The sequence below is a fragment of the Arvicola amphibius genome, chromosome 5, assembly GCF_903992535.2.
Source record: "Arvicola amphibius chromosome 5, mArvAmp1.2, whole genome shotgun sequence".
NCBI classification, from domain to species: domain Eukaryota; kingdom Metazoa; phylum Chordata; class Mammalia; order Rodentia; family Cricetidae; genus Arvicola; species Arvicola amphibius.
In genome coordinates, this window is record NC_052051.1 from 144,469,444 (window position 1) to 144,494,570 (window position 25,127).

At 39.5% G+C, this 25,127-nt stretch overlaps 1 protein-coding gene across 3 annotated transcripts in view; it reads left to right on the plus strand.

Annotated features, from left to right (window-relative positions):
- The window catches only part of Mbd2 (methyl-CpG binding domain protein 2), a 54,432-nt gene that overhangs the window by 16,571 nt on the left and 12,734 nt on the right, over positions 1-25,127 (plus strand). For 2 of the 3 annotated variants that reach the window (XM_038330700.2, XM_038330699.2), the window contains exon 3: positions 7,059-7,196. In XM_038330700.2, the coding sequence (XP_038186628.1) occupies positions 7,059-7,196 (138 nt within the window). Of the gene's footprint in view, positions 1-7,058; positions 7,197-8,164; positions 8,289-25,127 lie in introns of all 3 variants that reach the window. The other variant, XR_005285454.1, reaches the window with a different exon arrangement.

The following is a 25,127-nucleotide window of genomic DNA, read 5'->3' on the forward strand; positions in this document are numbered from 1 at the left end:
CTAGTGTTTAGATTAAGTGTGGGTTCATATCGAATATAGAGCCTTGTTAATTTGATAGGAAAAGGGGAAAAGTGGAAGTGAGGAAATAGTTTTGTCTAGTGAGGAATGGCCAAGACTTGGGAGATGTGTGGTGCTGAACACAATGGGATTATTAATGGGATCTGCTAGCAAATTGGATGTGGAGACTAACAGAAGACTTGAGGTGAACTCTTGCAATTTAGATGGAGGGGGTACTGAAAGCATCCTAGGGGAAGAATGAATAAGGCTGGATAGAAGTGAACTGATAATGCCAGTTTGAGGTTCCTGGAATACTTGATGCAGATGCCGTGTGTAGTGGGCACACTGCTAGAACAAAGGTAAGCTGGAAAGTCACTGGCACACGTAATATTCCCAGTAATGAGACTGGTGAGTCCCAGACACAGACAGGGATCCAGCCCTGAGAAGCTCTGGAGTTTGGCTAAGGTTGATGGAATCAGCAAAAATGGGTGAAAAAGATTACTAGTTAGTAAAGTGGGGCAAGAGAGAAGAAAGTAGGGAGAGTAGAAACCTGCTTCCTGGTCCTTAACACACTGTTTGGAGGGGCCGGGGAGGGCTGGAGATGGCTCAGAGGGTTAGTGCTTGCTGTCTCTGTAAGCCCAGTGACCTGAGTTAGATCTCTGTAACTTAACATAAGCATGAAAGGAGAGAACTGGTTCTCTTCTGACCTCCACTCATGTGTCATGGCACAAACACTCCCCCCCCACAATAATAATGTACATGATTTAAAAAATTAATGAGAGGTAGCTCAGTGATAGAATGAGTCTAGGGATTGTTTCTTTTATATTTTAAATTGAACAGACAATGGTCCTTTTCATAACAATTTTGAAGCAGATCTTACAGGTTACATTTAATTATCATATTTTCTTTTAGTACTTTCAGGTTCAAGGTAGAAAGCTACTACTCAGACTGAAGCTGCACAGTGTGGGACCAAACGTGTGGTGGCCTTTTGCCTCTAATTTGCTTGTTGTATGCAATTTTCAAAGTCTGGGCGAGCATGAGTTTCAGTTTGGAAATACTGTAGAGGAAGTCTCAGGTGGTTTATATTTGAGTGGGATGGTAAGTCACTCATAAAATACTAACTCTATGCAGTGAGCTAAGTAATGCAAATGTGACTGGGTGATATTTTAGGTTGAATGATGAGAACAGGTTTCTCTGCTGGTAATTTTCAGACTGAGTTTTGGGTTGTCACCATTGTGGCCATTCTTCAGAAGTTGAGAGGAAAGTATTCTGTACAGAGGAAAGAGCCAGCGCTAAATCGTTAAGAAAAGATGCCCCAGTATGTAAGGACAGAAAGAAAGTCAAGATGGTGGAGTTGAGTGAGTGGAGAGGTTCCCAGCTGAGGGTAGAGAAGCAGACGAGTCTACTGGGGCTTTATGCTGGCACAGGGAATGGTGCAGTGCTGTGCCGAGGTCCTGGTGGAAGCTGACAGTGTTAGAAACTGCATTGGTGTCATCACATACCATTCTATTTCATCTGTATATGAATCTTTTGTAATAATTATCCTCATTAACCAATAAGGAAATTGACCTTAGTGGTACTGAATCTTTGTTTCTCAACTGGGATATAAATATCTCTTTGGAACGTGTATTAAAAGCTACAGAATTAAAATGGTATGTGAATGATACTTTGCAACGTCAGTTGTATATGTATATTGGGTAAGTAGAGTGAAAATTTTCACCCTACAATAAGGTGAATTTTTAAAATTAACAAGTTAATTAAAAGTGAAAAATTAACAATTGGAAAGTAAAACCTCAATGCTTTGGTTATAGAATCTACACAGTGTCTTATATAGCTTTTCTCAAAAAATGGACAAGACTGGAGTTGGCGCCAGGTTTAAGAGAACCTCAAGCTCTTGCACTTAGACCAGGGTTCAGTTCGAAGCACCAACAAGGAGACCTGATCTCTCTTTAGGCCTTTGTGGACACTATACCCATGTGATGCATGTACATATATTCAGGCAAACACACTTGCACACACAAACAAATCTTTAATAATAATAAATGTAGCCAAGGAAGGTGATATTTAGGGTCCAGTCACTGTGCTATATGATATGTAAGTTTTACATGATATCTGTCTGTAAGACGTGGTGCTGGAAGTCAAATCCAGGGCAGCTCCCTTGTCTGCAGTGTTACAGTGGCACTAAATGGTGCACTTTCCACAGAGAGGCAGTTGGAAATACTGAGTTGAGAAATGAATCTCTTGATAGCTTCTTCCACAAATAAAATCCTGTTCTTTTTAATAAAATGCGGGGAACTTGATGTACCTGTCTACTGATTATTAAAGGTTTTTTTTGGTTCACTGATATTTTAGCACAAACTCTTTTAAAAGCAATTTCAAGAAGGTCTGAGTCACATAAGGTGAACTCATTCTGCTTATTTATGTGAATAGGACTTTTCCCTGCCACCTCATCTACTGAAAAGGGAATAAGAATAGAAGTGATGCCCGCAATTAGTAATACTTACCGAACAGCATGAAGCTATTTTGTAATACTTACAGTCAGGTATGGTTGTGTGCGTCTATAATCCAGTCACTGGGGAAGGTGGGGCAGGAGTTGGGAGGCCATCTTAGGCAAGACCCCCACCCCTTTCTTTTGAGCTGTATTTCATATCTGAAGCTATCATTTATGTTTAGTAATTATGTTAAAATTATAATAACACCATCTTTGGTAAACCAGAGAATTTATTTTTTAAACATCATTGAGAACTATGTGATAACGGGAAGTGGAAAAAAACCCACTAAATATCTGTATCAATATGGATAAAACACTGATTGTTTATTAATATTAATACTGATAAAATATCAGTAAAGTTCAAGTATGAAATTGGAAATAACTTTAAAATGGAAGTTTTGATTGAAAAGGAGTATATGAAATGTAGGCTGCTGAAGTGTTGGCTAATGTATGGGTTGCTAGCATTCCATCAGTTTGTTACAATGTAACTAAGGATAACTTCTGATAGTTGCATTTGTAATTATCTACATTAGGTAAAATACAAACTGATGTCAGCTTCACAGTGCAGTGAGCTGCATGTGTTCTTACAGTCCTAAGGGGGTCAGGATGCAAACAGGGGATACTGGTTTATGAAGTGCTCTTCGTCACTCAAGCTCTGTAACCAGTGTGGGTCACTGAAGTGTTCCATGGTATTGAGACCCCCATTGTTCCATCTTCTCCACAGTCTCCTTTATTGCATACTTCTTTTTTTTTTTTTTGTTTCTGTTTTCAAGACGGTTTCTCTGTGTAACAACACTGGTAGTCCTGAAACTCTCTTTGTAGACCAGGCTGGCCTCCAACTGACAGAGAACCATCTGCCTCTGCCTCCTAAGTGCTGGGATTAAAGGTGTGCAGCACCACTGCCCAGCTATTGCCTAAGTCTTACATTACAGGCTTTTGTGGAAGATCATTGAATGTAAAAGAAAAAAGAAATCTGCTTGCAGATTGTGTTATTTAGCACAACAATTACTTCTAGGTTGAAACGGGACATCTTTTTAGAATTTTAAAGTTTGTGAGCTAGGCTGTTTACAATGTTGCAGTGAATTTGCTGGTTTAGTTTGTAATGTAAAGGAATTTCACTTTTTTAATATTTAAAGAGATGATTTTGATTTTGTGAACAGCTATAATCATGCTTCAAGCCAAGGTGATTGTTCTTAATGCCGAAGCTTATGGCAGAGTGTCAGTGGTCTAGGACAACTCAGGTAACAGGTGGCCATGAATTAAATGACTCTTAGGGTAGCCTGGTAATGCAGTTGACTGGTTCTGTAAGCTTCTGGGAAGCTGGTCAGTCTACTTTGCAGATTGCTCAAGAGAATGTTTTAAATACAAAATTGTCAAAAATGTTAGTCAAAAGTAAAAGAAATGTTTAAAAGTGTTTGAGAAGTCGAGAAGAATGATGAAGTACATTCTTAATGTTCCTTTCTCTATGCAGTTGTCTTCCTTAGGAATTAAGCTAGGGTACTTTAAGATAGTATCTTTAACCATTTCAATTAGACAGTGGAACCTAACAATGTATCTTATATTTTTAGCAGGTTCTTCTAATTTTTCTTTATTGGTCCAAGAGTATGCGCACGCACACACACACACACACCCACACCCACACACCCACACCCACACACCCACACACACACACACACTCACCAACCTTAGCGTTTGTTTTTTTTTTTTTTTTTTTTTTTTTTTTTTTTTTTTTTTTTTTGTAATGGTGTCCTGGAACTCACTCTGTAGACCAGGCTGGTCTCATACTCAGAGAGATCATCCATCTGCCCCTGCCTCTTGAGTGCTGGGTTTAAAGGTGTGTGCCACCACTATCCTGCCAACCTTAGCATTTTTAACACTACTAATTTCTTTTATTTATTTATTTATTTATTTATTAATTATGTATACAATATTCTGTCAGTGTGTGTGCCTGAAGGCCAGATTACAGATGGTTGTGAGCCACCATGTGGTTGCCGGGAATTGAACTCAGGACCTTTGGAAGAGCAGGCAGTGCTCTTAACCGCTGAGCCATTTCTCCAGCCCAACACTACTGATTTCAAATGTTCCATACTTCCAGTCTTTGTGGATTTAAGATTCATAGTTCATTATAGTGAAGAGTAGGTCCAGCTTTATCCTTTCTAGTATGAGTCTTGACTTGGATACACTTGTGTATACAAACAATTGCAGTTACTTCTGTATCTGCTCATGCCGTATTTGATCTAGTACCAGCAAAGCATATTGGTTTCTTTATTAAAGAACATAAATGTTAACCAAACAAGATACTCTTTAGTGATGTATTTGATAATCTTAATGACAGCAGGTTGTCTTCCTTGATTCTTGAAGACTGAACATTGGCCTTAGGTTGGATGACTTTGTTGTTTAGGACCTTGGTGGTGTTCTAAATGTTGTTAGCCAGAATGCTTGATTCCCTGTATGTACCCCAGAATTACTGCAGAAGTTTTAAAAAATGCACACCCCTAGAACCCACAAAAAAGCACCTGTAACTCCAGTGCTAGAGAGGCAGATAGGAGGATCCCTGGCTCTTTCTGGCCAGTCGGTCTAGTCAAATTGGTGTCAGGTTCAGTGAGACATCTTGTCTATAAAAGTAAGGTAAAGAGAAGAGGACTCTCGACATCAACTTTTTACATCTTTTGTCAGTATCAAAATAGCCATAATTTTTGTTCCGTCCTTTTTGTTATCATTCCATTGGGTTTTGCAAATGAAGTTAAGAGCAGTTCTGTTTTACAGTTTGACCTTACTAAAACATGTCTGACATTTTATTTACTTGATGATCCAAATTTGAATAACCTGTCACATGGCTTTCCAAAGCTTTCTTTTTAAGTCTTCCCAAAAGCCTGAAGTGTGACACATAACAGAACTAAGGACTGGCTGTCAGGCTAGGCGCGTGCTTGTCACAGGCAGCCTGAGCTCTGTAATGAGTTTCTGTTCAAGCCTGGGATATGTAGTGAGAGATTGTTTCAATAAACTAAACAGGAATACAGGACAATTATTCCTTATACAGAATACTTCCGCCAGAAATGTTTTTTTCAGACTTTGGAATATTTCCACATATGAAAGTGGGTAGGCCTCACATTATGGTCAGACCCAAGTTGGTGCATACAATCTTTTGGTTTTCATACACGTGCACCAATTACATGTACAGAAGGTAAGCTAATGCACTACTTTCTGGGGACCTTTGCTTGTTTGCACCCAGTTGTATGAGATCACATGTGAAATTTCCATTTTTACTAGCAGTGCTCAAATTTTGATGTTTTAATTTGGCCATGTCTTTATCAACATTTTCTAGAATGAATTCTGTTTACTGGAATCAATAATTTAATGTATTTTTTTATGTTAAGTCTGGTCTCATTGCTAGTCAATCAAGTTGCCTGCAGTCATACATACAGACAGAATATTGCATACATAATAAATAAATAAATATTAAGAAAAAGATTTAATGCTTAAATATTTAAGGCTAATATTTGTCCTAGTCTTAGCATATAGAAATAACTGTTATCCTGATTGCTATTTTAAAGTTCTTATTCTTTCTCAGATATATTAATGTCCTTAGTATTCTGCTAATTAGATAATTAATATTATACAAAGAATTAAAAGTATACCTTAAATATGAAAAAATACACAATAAAGTGCTTAAAATGAACTTTTAGAGGAAGTGGAGGGATGACTCAGCAGTTAAGAACCCATATTGCTCTTTCAGAGGACCCGAGTTGAGTTCTCAGCACCCACACAGTGGCTCATAACTGTTTGTGACTCCAATTCCAAGGCATCCTAGCATTGCTTCTGACCTTTTCATGCTCTTGCATGCACATGGTTAACATACATATACACAGGCTCATACACATACAATATTGTTGGCGGAAGCTGCTTGTTTGCTTGCCAGCCATCCACACCCAAAATAACCACACAAACTGTATTAATTAAAACGCTGCTTGGCCTACTAGGCATATTTCTGGCTAACTCTTATAAATTAACCAATTTCTATTAATCTGTATATTGCCACATGGTTGTGGAAGGTAAGGTTCCATCCGGTGTCTGGCATCTGTCTTCTGCAGCGGCTACATGGCATCTCTGCCTACCCTCTCCTCTATCTGGTTGGAATTCTACTTTGTCCTATTCTGTGCTGCAGTAGGCCCAAAGCAGCATCTTTATTAACCAGTGGTATTCACAGCATACAAAGGGGAATCCCACATCATAAAATAAGCATTTTCTTTAAATGTACCTTTAAAATATTCAAAGTCCTGCCAGGCGGTGGTGGTGCATGCCTTTAATCCCAGCACTCAGGAGACAGAGGTAGGTGGATCTTTGTGAGTTCAAGGCCAGCCTGGTCTACAAGAGCTAGTTCCAGAACAGGCCTCAAAGCTATAGGGAAACCCTGTCTCGAAAATCAATCAATCAAACAAGCAAACAACTGACACAGACCAAGAGTTGGAATAATTGTTATAATTTTTTTAAAGTTATGGATTTTGAGTTTAAAAAGGTATTGATCCAATTTTCTTTTCATATTTTTTAATGAAAACATTTCTATTTACAGGGTAAACCAGACTTGAACACAACATTGCCAATTAGACAAACTGCATCAATTTTCAAGCAACCAGTCACCAAAGTCACAAACCACCCCAACAATAAAGTGAAGTCAGACCCACAACGGATGAATGAACAACCACGTCAGGTAAGGTGCTAATTTGTCCTCTAATCATATTTTCCAGAAAATTCTGGTATTTTTATCAAGCATAATTCAAATAAATTCTGATTATATTAGAATACATTTGAAAAAGCTTTATGTCTATTTATAGAGAATAACCAAAATATAAGATTTAATAAAATACTCTAGAAGTTAATTAAAGTGAATCTAACTAATATTATTGGCAACAGTTTTAATGCTCTGTGTTATAATATTCCTGAGACTTGGTTGTACTAATCTTAGCTTTTCAAAAATGATTTTTCTAGGAATAGTGTTTCCTAGAAAGATGAATCATGCAGCTTGTGTTGTGTTTGGCTTGAAAACATTTTCTATTATTTGGAAATTGCTTCTTCTCCCCTTTGTTCTGATTTCTAATTTCAAGGAATCTGTTCCAAACCTTTTGCAAAACAGAATCAGATATAATTTGCCAGTATGGGTATATCACTGTGAGTTTCGTTTTTATATAAGTTCAGTGCATTTTTCTCTTTCATTATTTCTTCAACTTATATCCACCAGGAACTTTTCTTAGACAAGGGTATTATCTGAAAGGCCTCCCTGCTGCTTAACAAGGTTACACAGCCAGGGATGAGACTGGACCAAGTGCTCAGCCTCCTGGTTGTTCTACTGACTCCTCCCTCATGTGGTTAGAAGTTAGGTGCTCCATGAATTTCAGTCACAACTGGGGGAGGAGGTGGAGGAGAAACACTGCATTTCTCTTTTTTCTATTTCCTCCCACTTAGTGGGTTAGAAACACTGATTGGCCTACAATGAGTAGCTTTTGCTCAAATATTCTCCACTCCATCTTTTCATTTGAAATTATTTTTCACTAGTCCTTCAAGTGTTTCATCTCCAGACTTCACAAAGGACAGGGCCAGATCTCTCAGACAGTTGCTCTAGAAGAAACTACAGAAAGAAATTCAGTTCCCACATCCTCTGTAGTGTTTTTTCCTCTTCAGGTGAGCCAGGAAAACAGAAGATGTTTGGAGCCACATTGGATCAGCATCTTGCTATAGATGTCTCAAGATTTGAAGTTCTAAACTTGCTTTACTGTTGGTCCCCAAGAGATTCAACAGGGGCCATGTAAGTGTATCACATCAAGTATAAAAGATGCGTACCTGCATGTGCCATTAGGTTCTTGTCAACACATAGGTTTTCTTTGGGCCATTCAGCTTTCTGTGTGAGGCTTTCCCCTCTGTTTTACTACCATGTGCAGGATAAAAACAAAATGGATGGTGGTTTTAGTGTTTTCAGTTAAGTTCAACAAGAAAGGGATTCTACCATCTTGAACTCTGCCTGTCTTATCAAGCTGTTCTCTGGTTGTATTCTTTTGTAGATAAGGTATGCAGTCTTGAATATCTGTCTTTTGGCTTTTTGGTGACTTAAAATTGTTTCCTTACTAAATTTTTGTTATTTGAAAGTTTTGATGTTTATAACTGATTAAAATGCTTCCCAAATCCCAAAAGACAGAGGTAGAATGTAACCTTTAGTGACATAGCGGAAATTTGAGTTGTCCTATGAGAACAGGTATTATTTAATAGATTTTTTATACTCTTTTTTCTTTTTCTTTTTTTGGTTTTTCAAGACGGAGTTTCTCTGTAGCTTTGGAGCCTGTCCTGGCACTAGCTCCTGTAGACCAGGCTGGCCTTGAACTCACAGAGATCCACCTGCCTCTGTCTCCCAAGTGCTGGGATTAAAGGCGTGCCACCACTGCCTGGTTTATCCTTATTTTTTCTTTGCCAGACCACACACTATAAACCTTTGTGCTTTATTTAAAGATCAGTTGATTGACAAATTCTGGTCATTTTAGCAGTGATTTGACTAGACTTGAGCCCAAAAGTTGCGGTGCCTGTGTTGTGCAGGATGGTTAGCTGCCTATGGAGATCAGTAATCGAGAAGCTTAAAGCTGAAATGAACAGAATGGTATCTCTCCTTCTTTGCTTTGTTGAATAGCTTTGAGTCTTCTCTCTTTTATTATGGTTTATGGAATTACTCTCATGAAAAGTGTGTGTTCCTTTCCCCCCGTCTCTTGTCAGAGAATTTTAGCATCGTTCTAACAGAGATCTTTTGAAGGTTCTTTCTTTGAGCTAGTGTAGGCAGGTAGTATTGTAATAATTTAGCAGGTTGCTTCTGCATACGCGATTGTTTTTCTTGGTATTCTCATGTAACTTGAGAATAACCTAATCTTTAGGATTTTTTGGTTACACCAAGACAGTTATCTTTTCTTCTTCATTTCTTCAACGTAGCAGCTGAAGTGACATTTGAGTGTTGTGTCACCAATGTGAAGATAGTAAAGAGAGAATTTTAAAGTTGTGTCATCTTAAAAGTCTAGTTTAGAAACAGGTTTGTTAATAAAATGATGCTGGTTTTAATTATATTTTGGTATTTGTATGACTGCTTCACCATTGTTGGGTAGATAATTGACAAAAATATACAAAGACAAAAATAATTCTTAGTTTTGCTACTTATTATTTGGATCCAGTAAAATAGGTCAGCAGTATAAATTACCCATTACTCGACTTGGCAAAGTTATTTTTATTCGACAGTGAATGAATGAGATTTGTATTTCTTAAGTTCCCATAGGGAACATATATTTTTTTCTTTAAATATTATCATTCTCTTTTAAGGTATTTAAGTTAGTGGTATGAGCACTGAATTTTAGGCCTAGAATAAAAAGGTTTGTGCATGTTAATTTGAGCTTTACTTTCAGTCGGTGTTAAGTAATAGGTGAGAAGAGGAAAAATCCTCTCTTTCCAGAAGTACTTTATGTTGAGGTCATTATATAATTGTCCATATAAACTATGAATTTATATGCATTGATTCTTTAAATGCTTTGTCTTTAAATATGCAAACTAGTGTATTTAAAGAATGCATTAAAACAGAATTTAACACAAAACAAAGTAGTTATTTGTGCATAAATTAAGATCATAAGGTAGAAATGGGAAGTATTGACCCTGGTTATAATGGGGTAAGTCATTTTTGTATGTAGTAGCTGCACATTTATCATTTCATAGGTGGAGAGGATGGACGGAAGGCTTCTCTCAGACATCTAGATATATAAGACACATTCATGTTTTTTAAAAAAATTAATTGAATTGCAATTTTATTAAGGTTGTCTTTTCTGTTTACTTCTTTGAATATGTGGGTAACTCACTGTTTTGAGTCTTTTTTTTCTTTAATACTCTTTGATGCTTTCTGGTCTTGTGCGTTTCTTTTATCTTCAAGTTGAAGTTTCGTTTTTGAGTTTTCATTTCCTTTTGAAATAATTGTGAAATTATCAGGGCTGACAAACCTTCAGTGTTGTTGACTGTCTCTGAACATTGTTTTTCTTAAAGAGTAATCATGGTTTTCTTTAGGAGTTAATATTTGAAGCAAGTGAAGATGTACACTTGAGTATCCTACTCAGTCTATTTTGTCTTTTGTTTTTCTAGTCCTTTGAAAGGATATGTAGCTTTCCCTTCCTCCCTCCTGGGAATCAGCCCGCCTCTTCTTTAGAATGAGGGGTTAAATTATATTAGACGAAACTCCCAGATGAAAGAAAGTTAAAACCAAGTACATGTACAGTTGCATATGAAAGGTTTATGAGGTGATCCAGTGTGTGTTTAGTTGTTACAATCTAGAAATGACCCTTCATTGCGGGCATTCAAGCCGTCTTCTTCTTTGTAGCGTCAACAGTTCCTTCTAGAATGGCTTTATGACTGAGCCCCTGAAGTTTATTATATTCCTTTTGTCTTCTCCAGATAGAAAAGTTGGCTGCTTGGGCAGAGAATATGAGTTTCAAGTGTTCCCCTAAGGAATTCTGGGAAGATGTCTCGTACAGAGTGCTAGATAAATACGTAGACTGGTGCTGTGGGTGTCAGGAAGAGCAGGGCCACTGTGGCTGGGAAATTGGGGTGAGCTTTGGAAATGCTAGAGGGCTGAAGATTTAGAAGGACAGCCAGCAGAGCAAGGGGATGCTGCACTGGGGAGAGCAGCTTTTGTAAAACTGCTCTGAGCAATAGGCAAAGACCAAGTCGATAAGTTAGAAATGAGGGTTTTAATTGGAAATAATAGAAACTGAAAGTAGTTCATGTTGCTGAGGATTCCTTAAATGCTGACCTTTAGAAGTTTAAACTACATTGTTGCTTGTTTCTATAAGAGAAAGAAATTTGGAGTAGACAAAGAAAAAAATTACTCATAATTTCTTTTTCCTAATCAGAACATTTTTAAGCATTTAAAATACTTTCTTTGAATATTTTAGTGCATTTTGAAAAGCATAATTGATCTGCACTCAGTTGAAACAAGTTAAAAGACTATCCATTAGTAAGTAAAGGAGCTCAGTTTCATTTTGTCATCGGTGACATGCTACTTACAAATGTGTTCCATTTCAGACTATATAAACTGGCTTCTACCCCAAAGTATTTAAATGTATTCAAGTTGTTCAGGAAAAACGTTCACTTTACTGCGTATGCACTTTTATTTATTCTCCTTCTTCTCTTTGGCCAAATTTCTGTGCTGGTGTTTGTATATTTGCATTATACCTATTTAGTTTTTGCAACTCTAAAACAAAGCTTTTATTCTTGCTCTGCCACTAAAACTGCTCTTACTATGCTTACTGAAGTTGTTTGTTAAAAGGATAAAATATTCTCCTTAAATTGCCTCCTGTTCGGCTCTAGTATTACGCACTGTTGCTATTTCTGTTTTTGCCTTCTCCCCTGTTACCCTGTGTGTGTGTGTGTGTGTGTTGGTATTTGTCTGTTTTCATTCCCTCCCCTCCTTTTTCTCCTGTTTGACTGTTGGACTCCCAGGCATTTGGTGCGTCCTCCCATGTGAGTAGCCTCCATGGATTTCCCCCACAGTTCTCACCTCCTGTGCTAAGGATTTCCAGATCTGTCTTTTTCCAGAGCTTCAGTTGTTTGGCTCTGTCCATATCGAAGTGTCATAAGCCCCTCTGAGTCAACTTGTTTAACTCTGTCCTGTCAAACCAGCTAGCTCCTGTTTGTGCAGGATTTCATTAAAACACCACTGTTCATCTTGTCCTGGGAAGCCAGAGGCCTGCGTGTGTCCTGCTACTCTTACATCTTTACCCCAACCATCCAGTCAGCCTCGCTGGCCTCACCCTAACACTCCCCTTAAAAAAATTCTTTGCAAGTTTTATTTTATCACTCTTATCGGCACACACCAGGAAGCTTCAGTGGTTCATTGCTTGGTGAGTCAGTTTACGACAAAACTGAACACACCGATTGTGTTTGCAGAGACATTTCAGTAGACGTTCACAGCACAGCTGAAGGCATGGCCCACTTTCCCGCTGGAAGACAGAGTCTTCTGCTTCTTAGCAAGAAAATAGAAGTTTGAAAGGCTGAGATGGAAATCAGAAATTTAGGGATTTGGAAAAAGAACCTGTTGGCTAAGCTTGATGACACACTCCTTTAAGGCAGAGGCGGGTGGATCTCTGAGTTTAAAGCCAGCCTGGTCTACATGTGAGTTCCAGGACAGCTAGGACTACATAGTCTCAAAGAACAAAAACAAGAGTCACAAAACAGCAGCAAACTAAAATAGAACTTTTTAGTACTAAAGTACATGTGTCCACTTTCATTGTCCCACTTAAAAGAAACCAGCAAACAAACCCAAACTCTAAGGTGTCATGGAGAACAGAGACCAACGGTTATTGAGACACGGAGTAGGAATGTCACAGGTCCTCACTTGTTGTGTGCTGTGGTTCTGCGGTGATGGTAAACCAACAGGAAATGATCCCTTCTTTATTCCTATACTACATAGTTACTGTTTTATCTCACCTTTGCTTTCTGCCTTATTCTTTCAATTTATTCCTCATACTTATCTTAGTTAGGTTTTTTTTTTTTCTTGTGATAAAACACCATGACCTTAATGACCAAAAGTAATTTGGGGAGGAAAGGGTTTGTATATTTCAGCTTGTACTTCTACATCACAGTTGATCATGAAGGAAGTCAGGGCAGGAAATCAAGGCAGGAGTCAGGAGCAGATGCAGAGGCCATGGAGGACGCTGCTTACTGGTTTGTTTCTCATGGTTTGTTCCTCATGGCTTGCTCAGGCTGCTTTCTTGTATAACTCAAGATCATCTGCCCAGGGATGGCACTACTCACAGAGAGCTGGACCTTCCTACATTAATCATTAAACAAGAAAATGTTTGACAGACTTGCTCATAGCCCAATCTTATGGAGGCACTTTCTCAGTAGAGAGTCCTGCTTCCCAAATGCCCCTAGCTTGGTCATTTTTTGAGACATTAATTTGTGCAAGGCATTTTTCTAAACAACAAGGATATTGCAGTGGACGAGACAGGTCCCTGCTGTCCTGGGGCTGACTCTCTGGTGTGATAGAGTTAGGTAGATGAATACTTACATAGTTTACCGTGTTGTGAGTAGATGGGATGAGCAACAGAAGTGAGAGAGTGTGTGGTCTTTAAAAGTAAGGCTGGAGAGATGGCTTAGTGCTTAGGAGCACTTGCTGCCCCTTCAGATTCTCAGTACCCACTCAGCAGCTCGTAACCACCAGTAACTAGTCCCAGGGGATCCAGTGCTCTCTTCTCTACTCAGAGCGCACTAGGCATAGAAGTGGTGCATAAACTTGCATGCAGGCATATACCTGTGCACATTCAATTACAAAATTAGAGGGATATTGGGAAAACATTCTAGATAGAGCCTGTGTTTTCAGTTCCCGTCCTTCCCTTTAGAGCTACTTCTGTGTTTAGAAACAAAGCACTCACAGGTGGTGCTTTTACAGTTAATTCTTGGTGCTTTTGTTTGAGTTCCTCCGGTGGCTGATGATGCAGTTCCCCCTCTCCGCTGCTGTGCTCCCAACGTGACTGCATCACAGCTTTGGTTGAATTAATAGTCATGGTTTACCTTCTTAGGACCAAAAACATTCACAGGTGGGGCAAGCCATGTAGCTCGTGTTTTGTAGCCTTCACAGTAGTAGGCTAGACTTTCTACATAATGCTAGTCTTCAGAACTTCCGCCACATGCCTGTCAGTAATGCTTGCTGTTTCTTGTTGGAGTTTTTGGAGTTGTCTTTGTTCTGCTGCAGCTGGGTTAGTCCCTGAAATTTGCTGTGCAGCTGGAGCCCTGGGCTGTCTTCTGCTGAGCTTCTGTGCCCAAATTTGTTTCTGCATTTCTATCTTTATCTTAGGATGCTCCTCAAGTTTGTAATCAAGCCTAAGAAAGTTGCTAAGGAAGCCGGGTGGTGGTGGTGCACGCCTTTAATCCCAGCACTTGAAAGGCAGAGGCAGGCGGATCTCTGTGAGTTCGAGGCCAGCCTGGTCTACAAGGGCTAGTTCCAGGACAGGCACCAAAGTTACAGAGAAATCTTGTCTCAAAAACAAACAAACAAATAAACAAAAGAAAAGAAAAGAAAAGGTTGCTAGGGAAATATGATGGGAGATGAAGTTTTTTAAGACTTGCATATTAGAAATGACTTTATTCGGACACATTCATTTTTCTTCTGATGAGAGCTTAGATTGGAAAAAATCATTTTCTTAGCTTCCTAAGGGCTTTGTCTCATAATCCTCCAACTTCAAGATTTCTGGTGGAGAGACTTGCACTTGGTTTCATACATAGCTTGCATGCTCTTCTAACTTTTTATGTGTGGATTTTTAAGGGATTCACTCAAAAAGGAAGTATACGTACACACACACACACACACACACACACACACACACACACACACACACGTTTTATTTGAAAGGTGGAGAGACAGAGATAGGCAAGCATGGGGTGCACACCTGTAATCTCAGCACTCAGGAGACTAATGTAGGAATATAGAAACTCCAAGGCCAGTTTGGACTCTGTGAAAAGACTCTATCTTCAAAAGCAGAGCAAAGAAAAATATCCCTGTGTGTTTCTCAGGTTTTTTCATTCAATCTGGGCCTGGGTAGGAGACAGGTGATTCCTGCCCTTTGTTGGGGACATTTCTTCTATCTTATCTTTCAGAATTTCCTTCTCTCTTGAATCTCCCAAGTGCATATCTTTCTGTGTTGGCTTCTCAGAATTTTCCTCTAATTTGCCTGTGTTTTTGCTTTTATATTCTTTATATTCTTTATTTTGTTGTTTATTTTGTGAACTATTCTCTTGATTTTTAATTTCTAGGCCTTCACAGCTTGTATTTTGACGATCATTTTTTTTTTTTTTTATTTTGCATGACTTTTTTTTTTTGTCATTTGCTCTTCTTTTTCCTTGGATCAAATCTTTACTCCTAACTTTCTTAGCATTTTAATTATAAGGATGCTTTCATTTGATTGATGCTTTTTTTTTTTCTGTATTGGCTTGTTTTGTTTGTTCATCTTAGATTCTATCTTTTTCCTTTTCCTTTTTTTTTTAAAATTGCTGTTTCTTAATACTGCTTCAAGTGAATGCTCTGCTATGGTTTTTAGTTATGGGTTTAGACCCAGAGTAGAGCTATTGGGTCATAGAGTATATGTTCAGTATATGTTCAGTTTTCTCAGTGGTTGTACATACCTACATGTCCATCAGAAATGTAACTTGCACATCAAGTCTTTGTTGGCACCCACGGTCATTAGTTCTAGGAATTGTGAATGTTTTGGTGTGTACTCAGTGGTCTCTTATGGATCTTACATGCGTGCATTTTTTTTGATAAGTAGTGGCTAATAACCAGTTTATGGTTTGATCATGTAGATAATCTCTTCTGATGTAGTACCTCTTCAAGGCTTCTCATTTGTTTATTACTTTATTCTTTGTGTGTGTGAGGGTCATGCCATCTGATTGCTGTGGGAGTCAAAGGGCAGTGCCAGACTCAGAGCTCTCCTTCCATTATGTGAGTGTGGGGATTGAACTAAGGTCACTATTAGCTTGGCAGCACATTCCTTTACCCACTGAGACATCTCATTGATACCTTTGCAAGTTTTTATTTGTTAGTATTATGGATTATGTTTTCCCATTGGTTAAAAGAGTTCTTATGTATGTTTTGATATAAATCCTAATGTTTACTTGTATTTCTAGGTTACTGCTTTACTCTTCTTCTTCTTCTTCTTCTTCTTCTTCTTCTTCTTCTTCTTCTTCTTCCTCTTCCTCTTCCTCTTCCTCTTCCTCCTCCTCCTCCTCCTCCTCCTCCTCCTTTTTCTTGGGTTTTTTTGAGACAGGGTTTCTCTGTAGCTTTGGAGCCTGTCCTAGAACTAGCTAGCTCTTGTAGACCAGGCTGGCCTTGAACTCACAAAAATCTGCCTGCCTCTGCCTCTGCCTCTTGAGTGCTGGGATTAAAAGTGTGCGCCACCACTGCCCGGCTTACTGCTTTACTCTTCTAATATCTTTTGAGAAATATTGCTCATAGCTTTAAGGACCTTGAGGGGTGGCTGAGGCTAGGAGGGTACAGAGACCTGGGTACTGATGATGCCCTTTCTTTTGACCTGGTAGCAGTTACACAGTGTGTGTTTGTTAAACCTCAGTCACTTTTTTCTCTTCTTAACTATTGGTTCACTTGAAGGTTATCAGCATGACCCTGTGGGTTATCTTCCAAGAGCTTGCTTTACATTTAGTTCTCTGTTCACCAAGACTTGACCTTGTGTTTGACGTAAGGTGGATTTGCTTCTTACATAAGGACATCCAACTGACACAGCACGTTTTTTTTAAATATTTTTCCATTGCTCTGCTTTGTCATTTTTGTTGTAGATGAAATGCTGACGTAGGTGAAAGGCAGCATTTGAACTTCCTTGTTTATTCATCATGCGTAGGATTTTTTCATGGGGATCTAAATCAAGTCTTTGTGCTTTCCCGGCAAGCATTTACTGACTGAGCCATCTCCCAGCCCCATGGATTCCTTTGTTCTGTTCGTTTGATATGTTTGTACAGATGGATCTATTTCGGGCTATCTGCTCTATTCTGCTTCTTTGTCTGTTCCTTCCTGATGCTGCAGTACCATAATTACTAGCGTCACAAAACCTCTTGACATATGGCAGTGCAAGTTTTGGAGTTTTACTATTTTGGTTCAAGATGATCTTTTCGTATCTTTCTTCCTTCCACTCTTCTTCTCTTTCCTCCCATATTGTGGATTAAACTTAGTGGGAGCAGCACCTGAAATGTTAGTGCTGTGGACGGTGGTCTCATTTCATAGGCATCTTAGGATGATCTTAGTCTTTCAGACATTTGGTGAATATATCATGCTATGTGTAGATTAGAGAGTAGTCAGCAAAATGTAAAGAAACCACTATAGCAGGTGGTTTCTATTCCTTCATTTTTCATCAGCCTTTCATTTTCCTTACTCTTTGTTCTTGATCTTTCTTTAGACCAAATTGTTATTTTTTATTTAGCCTTAATATGAGATCACATTATTATTATTATTTTTTGCAACCACGTAAATCAAGATTTACCTTGTTTGTGCAATAAGTTTCTCATCATTATCTAGTCCCTTCTTCCTAGGACACCTTGAGAAAATATAGAGTGGCTTATGTTTGTCCTTTGATTTCTACATGTCATGGTATTTGAGTTACCTTAGCTGGCTATAACCAGGCAGCTCAGATGTTAAATGGAACTGACTTTAAATAGAGCAGTTTAAACATTGAACAATGAATTCCTTTTAGTCAGAAACATCATTGCCTGTATAATTGTAACCTAGTATCTTATGTGTTTAACTTTTCAAAAGTTGGTGGATGTAAAGTACACATTTTCTGGGTTTTGCTTTAGTTTATAATTATGTGACAAGAACTTTTTATTTTTTTCTCCCTTTTTTATTTTGTTGGGTGGAATTTGGAGTCAAACACAGAATTTTGTAAATTCAAGTTCACATTCTACCACCGAACTACATGTGTAGTCCAGAGAGTACTCTACCACTGAGCATGAAAACCTATGATAGAAGTCACAATTACTAGTGTTTGTAGTGTACTAGTGAAAATACATCTAAGAGAGACTCTCCCTAAGATAATACATGTGTTTAGCGCTGAACTAGGATTAAACATTTAGCTGCCAAGCTAGCACTCTTTCTGTTATTCCACCATCCTTTGATTGGACACCCACGGGTGTGTGTATGCCAGCTTTGCTGTCTTGCTACTCTTGACCAAGTTAAAGACTGCAGCTTTTTTCCTAAGGCATCTTGTTTTTTTTTTTCGTGTGTGTGATAAAGGGTTAGCATTTTTCTTCTTGCATGCTTTAAAAGTTACACCATTTCCTATGCATTTGAGTATTTTGTTGGAAGACTACTTACAATCCTTTTTTTCTTTGGTACTGATGTTTAGGTGTTTTAATATGCTGCTTTATCGTAGTAGAGAATACTGGGGCCAACAGAGAACCATCCTAAAGGTAGACTCCCCTGACAGCAGATACAGGTGACAGTGGAGTTGGGCAGAGGTCTTGAGACAAAATTGGATTTGGAATTAGAAAATGGTGTGATCTTAAGCAGTGCTAATATGATAGCAGGTAGGGGCATATCTGGGAGAAGGATCAGAAGGAATGGCAGGTCAGGAAGTAAGATGGCCTTCTCTTCTGGGAGTAAAGATGTGCTTTGAGAGAGGAACAGCATGGTCCAGGATGTGCTTTAGGTGGTCAGAGTTCAAGCGAGCCTGTACTTTTAACAAACAGATGAAGGGAGATGAGAGCAAATGTGGGAATTGGGTAAGGCAGCCTAGGAGGAGACAGGAGAGACCAGGAGTCTGGGTGAGGAGCTGGCTTAGCAAGGCAGCTGGACACTGATTGCTCTGGAGGGGACACTTGAGGTGCGAGGACTTTGCAGAGGCTCAGTGTCTGGCGCTTCTAGTCGGCCATGGGATCAAGTCTCATGGGCCCATTGGCTTAGGTGTTAATATGGAGCTCATGGTGTTGAAAATAAACAGAAAGACGTAGAGTTTCGAGGTAGTTTTAAAAGACTTCTGCGTAGTTTCACTCTTGAACTTCAACACGCTTCCGAGTGTTGAGTTTATTTTTTTCCCAGTGGAGAATATATTACAAAAGGGAAACTGTATTCCATGATGATTTGTGAGGGTCAAAATACATGTTCTCTTCTGCATTGCTGAGTTTGAGGAGATGCTTTTGCTGTGGGTTTTTAGCAAGATCCGAGGCTACTGATAGCTGTACACTAGGATTTACGTAAAGCGTCGTGTCCACTAGTGGCTCAGCTGTTCTGCTCTATCGCTGTGTCTGTCCTTGAGCACCAGAAGTCACTCTGGTAGGAATCTTGCCTTTCCAGTTGTTGTCTGCGTCAGACTGCTGTGTGCTCCTTCTAAATTCTGTGCATGTATTTACATTGCAATGTATGTCATGTCTGTAGATGGTTCAGACATTTGGAACTCCACATCTTCCAAAATCAACAATCTTTGAATGGTTCTAGTACCACAGAACATGACTTATCCAATGTGTTTGAGTTATTAATAAGTGGTAGTAATTAATAATTGCTGTGTATAGCAATATTTTTAGTTAGAAATTAACTGAATTTCAACTTTAAAAAATATTTTTATTTTTTCATGCGCTTTATTTTGATCATGTCTTTCCCGCCTCTAACTCCCCTCAGATCCTCACCATCTTCCTACCAGTCTAACATTATGTTCTTCCTTTCTCTCTCTCCAAACAAACAAACCAGGAATACAAAAGAGTCCACAAGACAAATACAAAAAGTCCACAAGAAACATAAAAACAAAATCTAAACAAATGGGCAAAAGACTAATAGGAGAAAAGCTGTCAAAGCAAAATAAAACAAAAAGTCCACAAAATACCATCAAGCTTGTCACTTGCATTCTGTGTTGTCTTAATCTTGCTGGCTGGCTTCCTGATCATTGCCTATTTGTCTGGCAGTGCACAAAGATGCAGCCAGCTCAGGTGGTTAGGTGGGTCTGACAGGCCCAGAAAGGGCGAGATGGAGCGGGGATCCCCTCAGAGTAGAGGGTTTAGCTACTTTAGCTGTCAGTTCTGAGTTCTGGGTCCCCTAGTGGTAAATGCCCAGACTCTCTGTCTCTCTCTGTTGATCAAAATTTTGCATCCTAAGCCAATTTGTTTCTTTCTCTTCCTCTCTGGCACCCTGGATGCCTGGCAGGGTTCTGACATTTTTTGGGTTGTTGGAAATGGCATGGTGTGTCAGACACCCAAAGGCTGCTAAAGATGCTCTGGAATTGTCAGAAAGCCAGGCTGGGAAGCCCTCCTGCTTTAGACCCTTGTGGCTAGGGAGGGCTTCGCTTTCCAAACTTGTTGATGACTTCAGCACAGAAACTGTCTGCTCCCTGCTTCTCTCTTGTCTGCTGTTCTGGACATGAGCTCAGCTCTCCTGAGGTTTCTCTGAGACTTTACCATCATCACAGTGTAGAAATAGACAGACTAAAAATAATAAGAAATTACAGTTTGGGGATCTCTTAATTAAAAGCTGCCCATGCCATCCACTGGACTTGAAGTAGAAAAGGATTTTGAGCTTCTTGTAGGCTTCATTTTGTTCAGAAAATTGATAGACTGCTTGGTGGGTCTTAGAAGATCACAGTGACAACCAGCACCTGTGCTGCAGTAGCAAGAAGTTTGCAAAGCCAAGCTACTGCCAGCCACAGTGTCTAAAGCAGGGCTTGCCAAGTCCGGGTGCTGAGACAATTCCCACGGAGCTTTAGCTTCATGGTGGTCTTCGGGACCCATGGCACCATCCCATTCCCAACAACCTAAATATGTCTCTTCTCAACACATGTGTCCTCGGCTTTCCCTTTCCTGCTCACATGGCTCCGCTGTGCAGAGCCTTGACAGTGGCCCCTTTGCACTGTTCCTTCCAACATGGCACTACAGGGAGAAAAACTCCTTGGGTTATTTTAATCAGGAATTTGGAGGTGGGGAGCTTTTACTGTATAGTTCAGACAGAATGATTTTCTGTTGTTCTTTTGAAAATTTTACAGGATGAAATTATGTTACAACATGTCCCCAAGTGCTGCTGCCCGGCATAGATTTCTCCTTTCTCTTCCATCCTATCCTCTGCTGCCCTATACCACTAGCCTACCAGATCTGTGTGCAGCTGTTGAGGGCCCTGGATTTGGAAGAGCTCCTTATTAGTAGATGAAAGAGCCCTGTGCCTGGTTTGAGGTTGTGCTCTTGGTGCCTTGGAAGTCTTAACCCTTTTTAAGTAAGGGGTTTTGTGTTTCCATTTTGTAGTAGCTTTGCATATTAGGTAGTAGGTACTGCTTCTCAAGTCTTCCCAACAACACCAAGCCCAATTGGGAGGAAGTCTGTGTGAATGAGAGCGAGAGGAGACGAATTTAGAGATACTTGAAGTAGCAGAAATCCCCAGCAGGAAAGTTGGGAGAGAAGGACAGATTCTCATGCATGTGCTCAGGCTCAATTTTTAATGTCCTTCAAGATTGATTTTTGTCTTGTTTCTTTCTACTTTATAACTTTTATTAAATTAATAAACTTAATTTTTGATCCACATTTGCTAGCAGGCATACTAGTGACCTGGTAGTTGTGTTCTGGATTTGTTCAGGTGTTTAGAAAACCCCATTCAGTGGCTATAACCATTTGAGAGTGTTTTTATTGTTACATTTTATAGGGAATGAAACTGATACTCATAGGAGGATAGTTGCCAAATTTATAAAGGAATTGACAAACCAAGTCTTAGAATATAGGTTGGTCTGCTCTAAGGCCCTTCCTTCTTACTCAGCCATTCGATGTTAGATATTTGTATCTTCCCAGCTGACTGTCAAGATAGGTCCTGAGTAAACATGGAAGGTGTTTTTATGCCAAGTGAATTTTTAAAGACTATACAGATAGACACTGATGCTTTCCAAACTGTAGACGTAAACAATGATGGTATATTTGGTACACATTCTTTCCCCTGTGGTTATGACAATAGGCATTGGTATAGGTAATCTAGAACAGTATTCTTACAGAATAAAATGGAAGCTCTCGGATACATGTTCGTAGTGAGCCACCTTTTCTCTCTCATGAAATACTTATTCATATACCTTGTCAGTGTTGTGTTCCTGGAGGTGTTTTTTTAGAGGGAACGTCTTATTTTGAAATTTCCATCCTTTGAAACTTTTGTTGACTTAGATGATTGGCATTTGTAGCTGGGTGTAAGAAAGCTTATTTGCAGAGACTGTAAATAATACTTAAGAAAATCATGTGACCTAGCCAAAGAGCAGTTTTCTGTCTCCCCAAGACTCTACACCAGTTTTAGCTAAAGGCCTTACTTACCTGTGCCTCTTTATTCTGTATAAGGAGAAGGCGGACATCAGACACGACTTGCAGAGTGCATGTAGGTTCCTTAAATGGATCTTGTACTTTAAGTGGTTTCAGACTAACTCAGTAGCTTTCTTAACAGGTATAAATCTGTCATTCATCTTTGAAGTCACATAGAATAGTCCAAGGCCTTGCTGTGTGGTCCCGTGGAGAGCAGACACTGAGTGCTGTTCCTGCTCTTGTTGTCTGGAGCAGGGTGTTTAGTTATCGGAATCATGGGGTGATTCTAGCTGCATTGCTCACTTCGTGTTCAGCCCTCCAAGCCTCAGTTTCTTTGTCTATAAATGTGGATTTATATTTTCCGAAATGATACAGCAAAGAGTGACTAAATTCCTGTAATAAACCATTTACCTTAAGGTTGGGCTTATGGGTCGCTAAGTGGTGGCTGTCAGCTACAGCTGCTCTCATCTATGCCACTGAGGTCCTGTGGCTGAGTATAGTTGTGCCGCACAGCTGAACTTTGGGCGAGCCCTTTCCTTATACAATCAGTAAAATTTTGACTACATTAACATATCTTCCTACAGTGAAATAAAGTGGGATGAGACCACTATTGTCATCTAGACTCCGAGGCATAGAGGATAATCCATGCTTTCTATCTTCATGCATAGTTGGAGCTAAAATGTGCAATTGTGGTGTTGGCAGTACACCACCCTCTGTGGATGGTGCCATCCTCTCACCACAGCTCAAACTAGGCTTCTGCCCACGTCAGAGTCACCTAACAGTCTTAGAAAAGAAAACCAAAACTAACAATTGATTGCTGAAACACAGTCCTGTAGAGTTTCTGAGAGTCAGGCTTCAGTATATACAGTTCAGATAACCTGCTTTGGCTACTCTGTGTAAAACCAAGGAATGCTGGTTACTGCTTAAGCTACTTCTTTGGGCAGGCATTATTTTCCATTTCTGTGTACCTATAGAATATTCCTGTACATTTTCTAGAGCTACCTCTTCTTCCCCAGTTCTTTAATATTGAGGTTAGTATGTTGGCCCATTCATGTCAGCAACACTCATCCACTCAGGACTCACCGCCTTACCATGCACCTGACTTTCTCAGAGTGTAGATCTGTTCAGAGTGAGGTAATGCTCTCAGGGTGGTGACGGGTATAAAGATGCTTTTCAAAAGACAAATTAATATATTCCCAAAGTCCAAATTAAACCTTGGCAGTTAAAAAACAAAGATGCTATGTTTGGGATTAATTTTACTTACAGTTGACATATTTGGTGGCTTTGGTGACACACCATCCTCTTTGCCTCTTTGGGAGGCCAGGGTAGATAAAGTGTAGGCAGTTGTGCCAGATAATGCCCTGATGTACGTACTAAACCAAGACCCTACAGAAGGAGCAGTGAGGTGTCAGCCGCGTACTGGCCAGGATACTCTTCCAGCATTGTTCATTGCCAATGTTTTAGGTGCTCAGTGCTTATACACAAGTAATGTTTAATCCCACCTGATATTTTTCCCACAGTCAGTGGGCAATAAAAAGTGATGTTCACTTGGGAGCTATCTGATTTTTCTAGTATTCTGGAGTGTGACAAGAAGAATTGAGAGGCACATAGGGATTTTGTTGGTAAGGATTAGAAAGGTACTTAATAACCCAAGGTGATAGTGTATTGATTTTGGGACTTGATCCAATTATTAAATCAATGTTTCTCTTAAATATTATGTTTATTGAGCATTAGGTATCAGAGCAGGCAGCAAGATTAAGTTGAGAAAATCATTGAATTAGGCAGGTAAAATCAGATTTTCATGTTAAAATTAGTTACAGTGTTAGTGTTTACAAAATGTACTGAGAGAGTCTAGGCAGTTATGGTGAAATGGGAACTCCTGTGATAGTTTTGTGAACTTGAAACAATCTAGAATCCCTGGGGAAGAGAGTTTCCAAGAGTTTATCTGAGTCTGGTTGTCCAGATTATCTTTGTGTACGTGTCTGTGGAGGACTGTCCTGATCATGTTAATTGAGGTGTGTAGCTCACTGTGGGCAGTACCATTCCTTTGGCTTGAGGGTTCTAAACTAGAGTAAGAATGGAGAAAGCAGCTATGCAATGGTGGCGCACTCATTTAATTCCAGTACTTGGGAGGCAGAGGCAGGCAGATCTCAGTGAATTCGAGGCCAGAATTCTACCAAGCGAGTTCCAGGACAGCCAGCACTGTACACGAGAAACCCTGTCTTGAAAAGCAAAAGCAAAAACAAACCAAACCAAAAACCAAGCAAGTAAGCTGAACCCTAGAGGTCGGCATCCATGCACTCTCTGTTCTTCATTGAACGAGTAATGGCTCAGGTTTCTGCCTTGCCTGCCTTTGACTTCCCCTAAAATGAAGGATGGTAACCTGGAATTGTAGGCTGAATAAACCCTCTCTCTCTCTCCAGATTTCTTTTGTTGGGGTATTTTATCACAGCACAGAAAGGAAACTAGGCCACCTCGCAGATGTGGAAAGACTTCCAGTTTGAATATTACTGTTGTTGCGCATGGATCGACTGAGGAAAACTTCAGAGGAACATAATCTATTCCTAGTAAACATCTCAAGTTCATGAAGACCTTGAGAAACATTTAGGCCAGCTGTTCTCAACCTGTGGGTCATGACCCCTTTTGGGATTGAACAACCCTTTCACTGGGGTCACATATCAGATGTTCTGCTTAGCAGATATTTGCATTATGATTACTAAAAGTAGCAAAATTATAGTTATGAAGTAGCAACAAAAATAATTTCATGGTTGGAGGTCACCACAACATGAGAAGCTGTATTACATACAGAGTTGCAGTGTTAAGAAGGCTG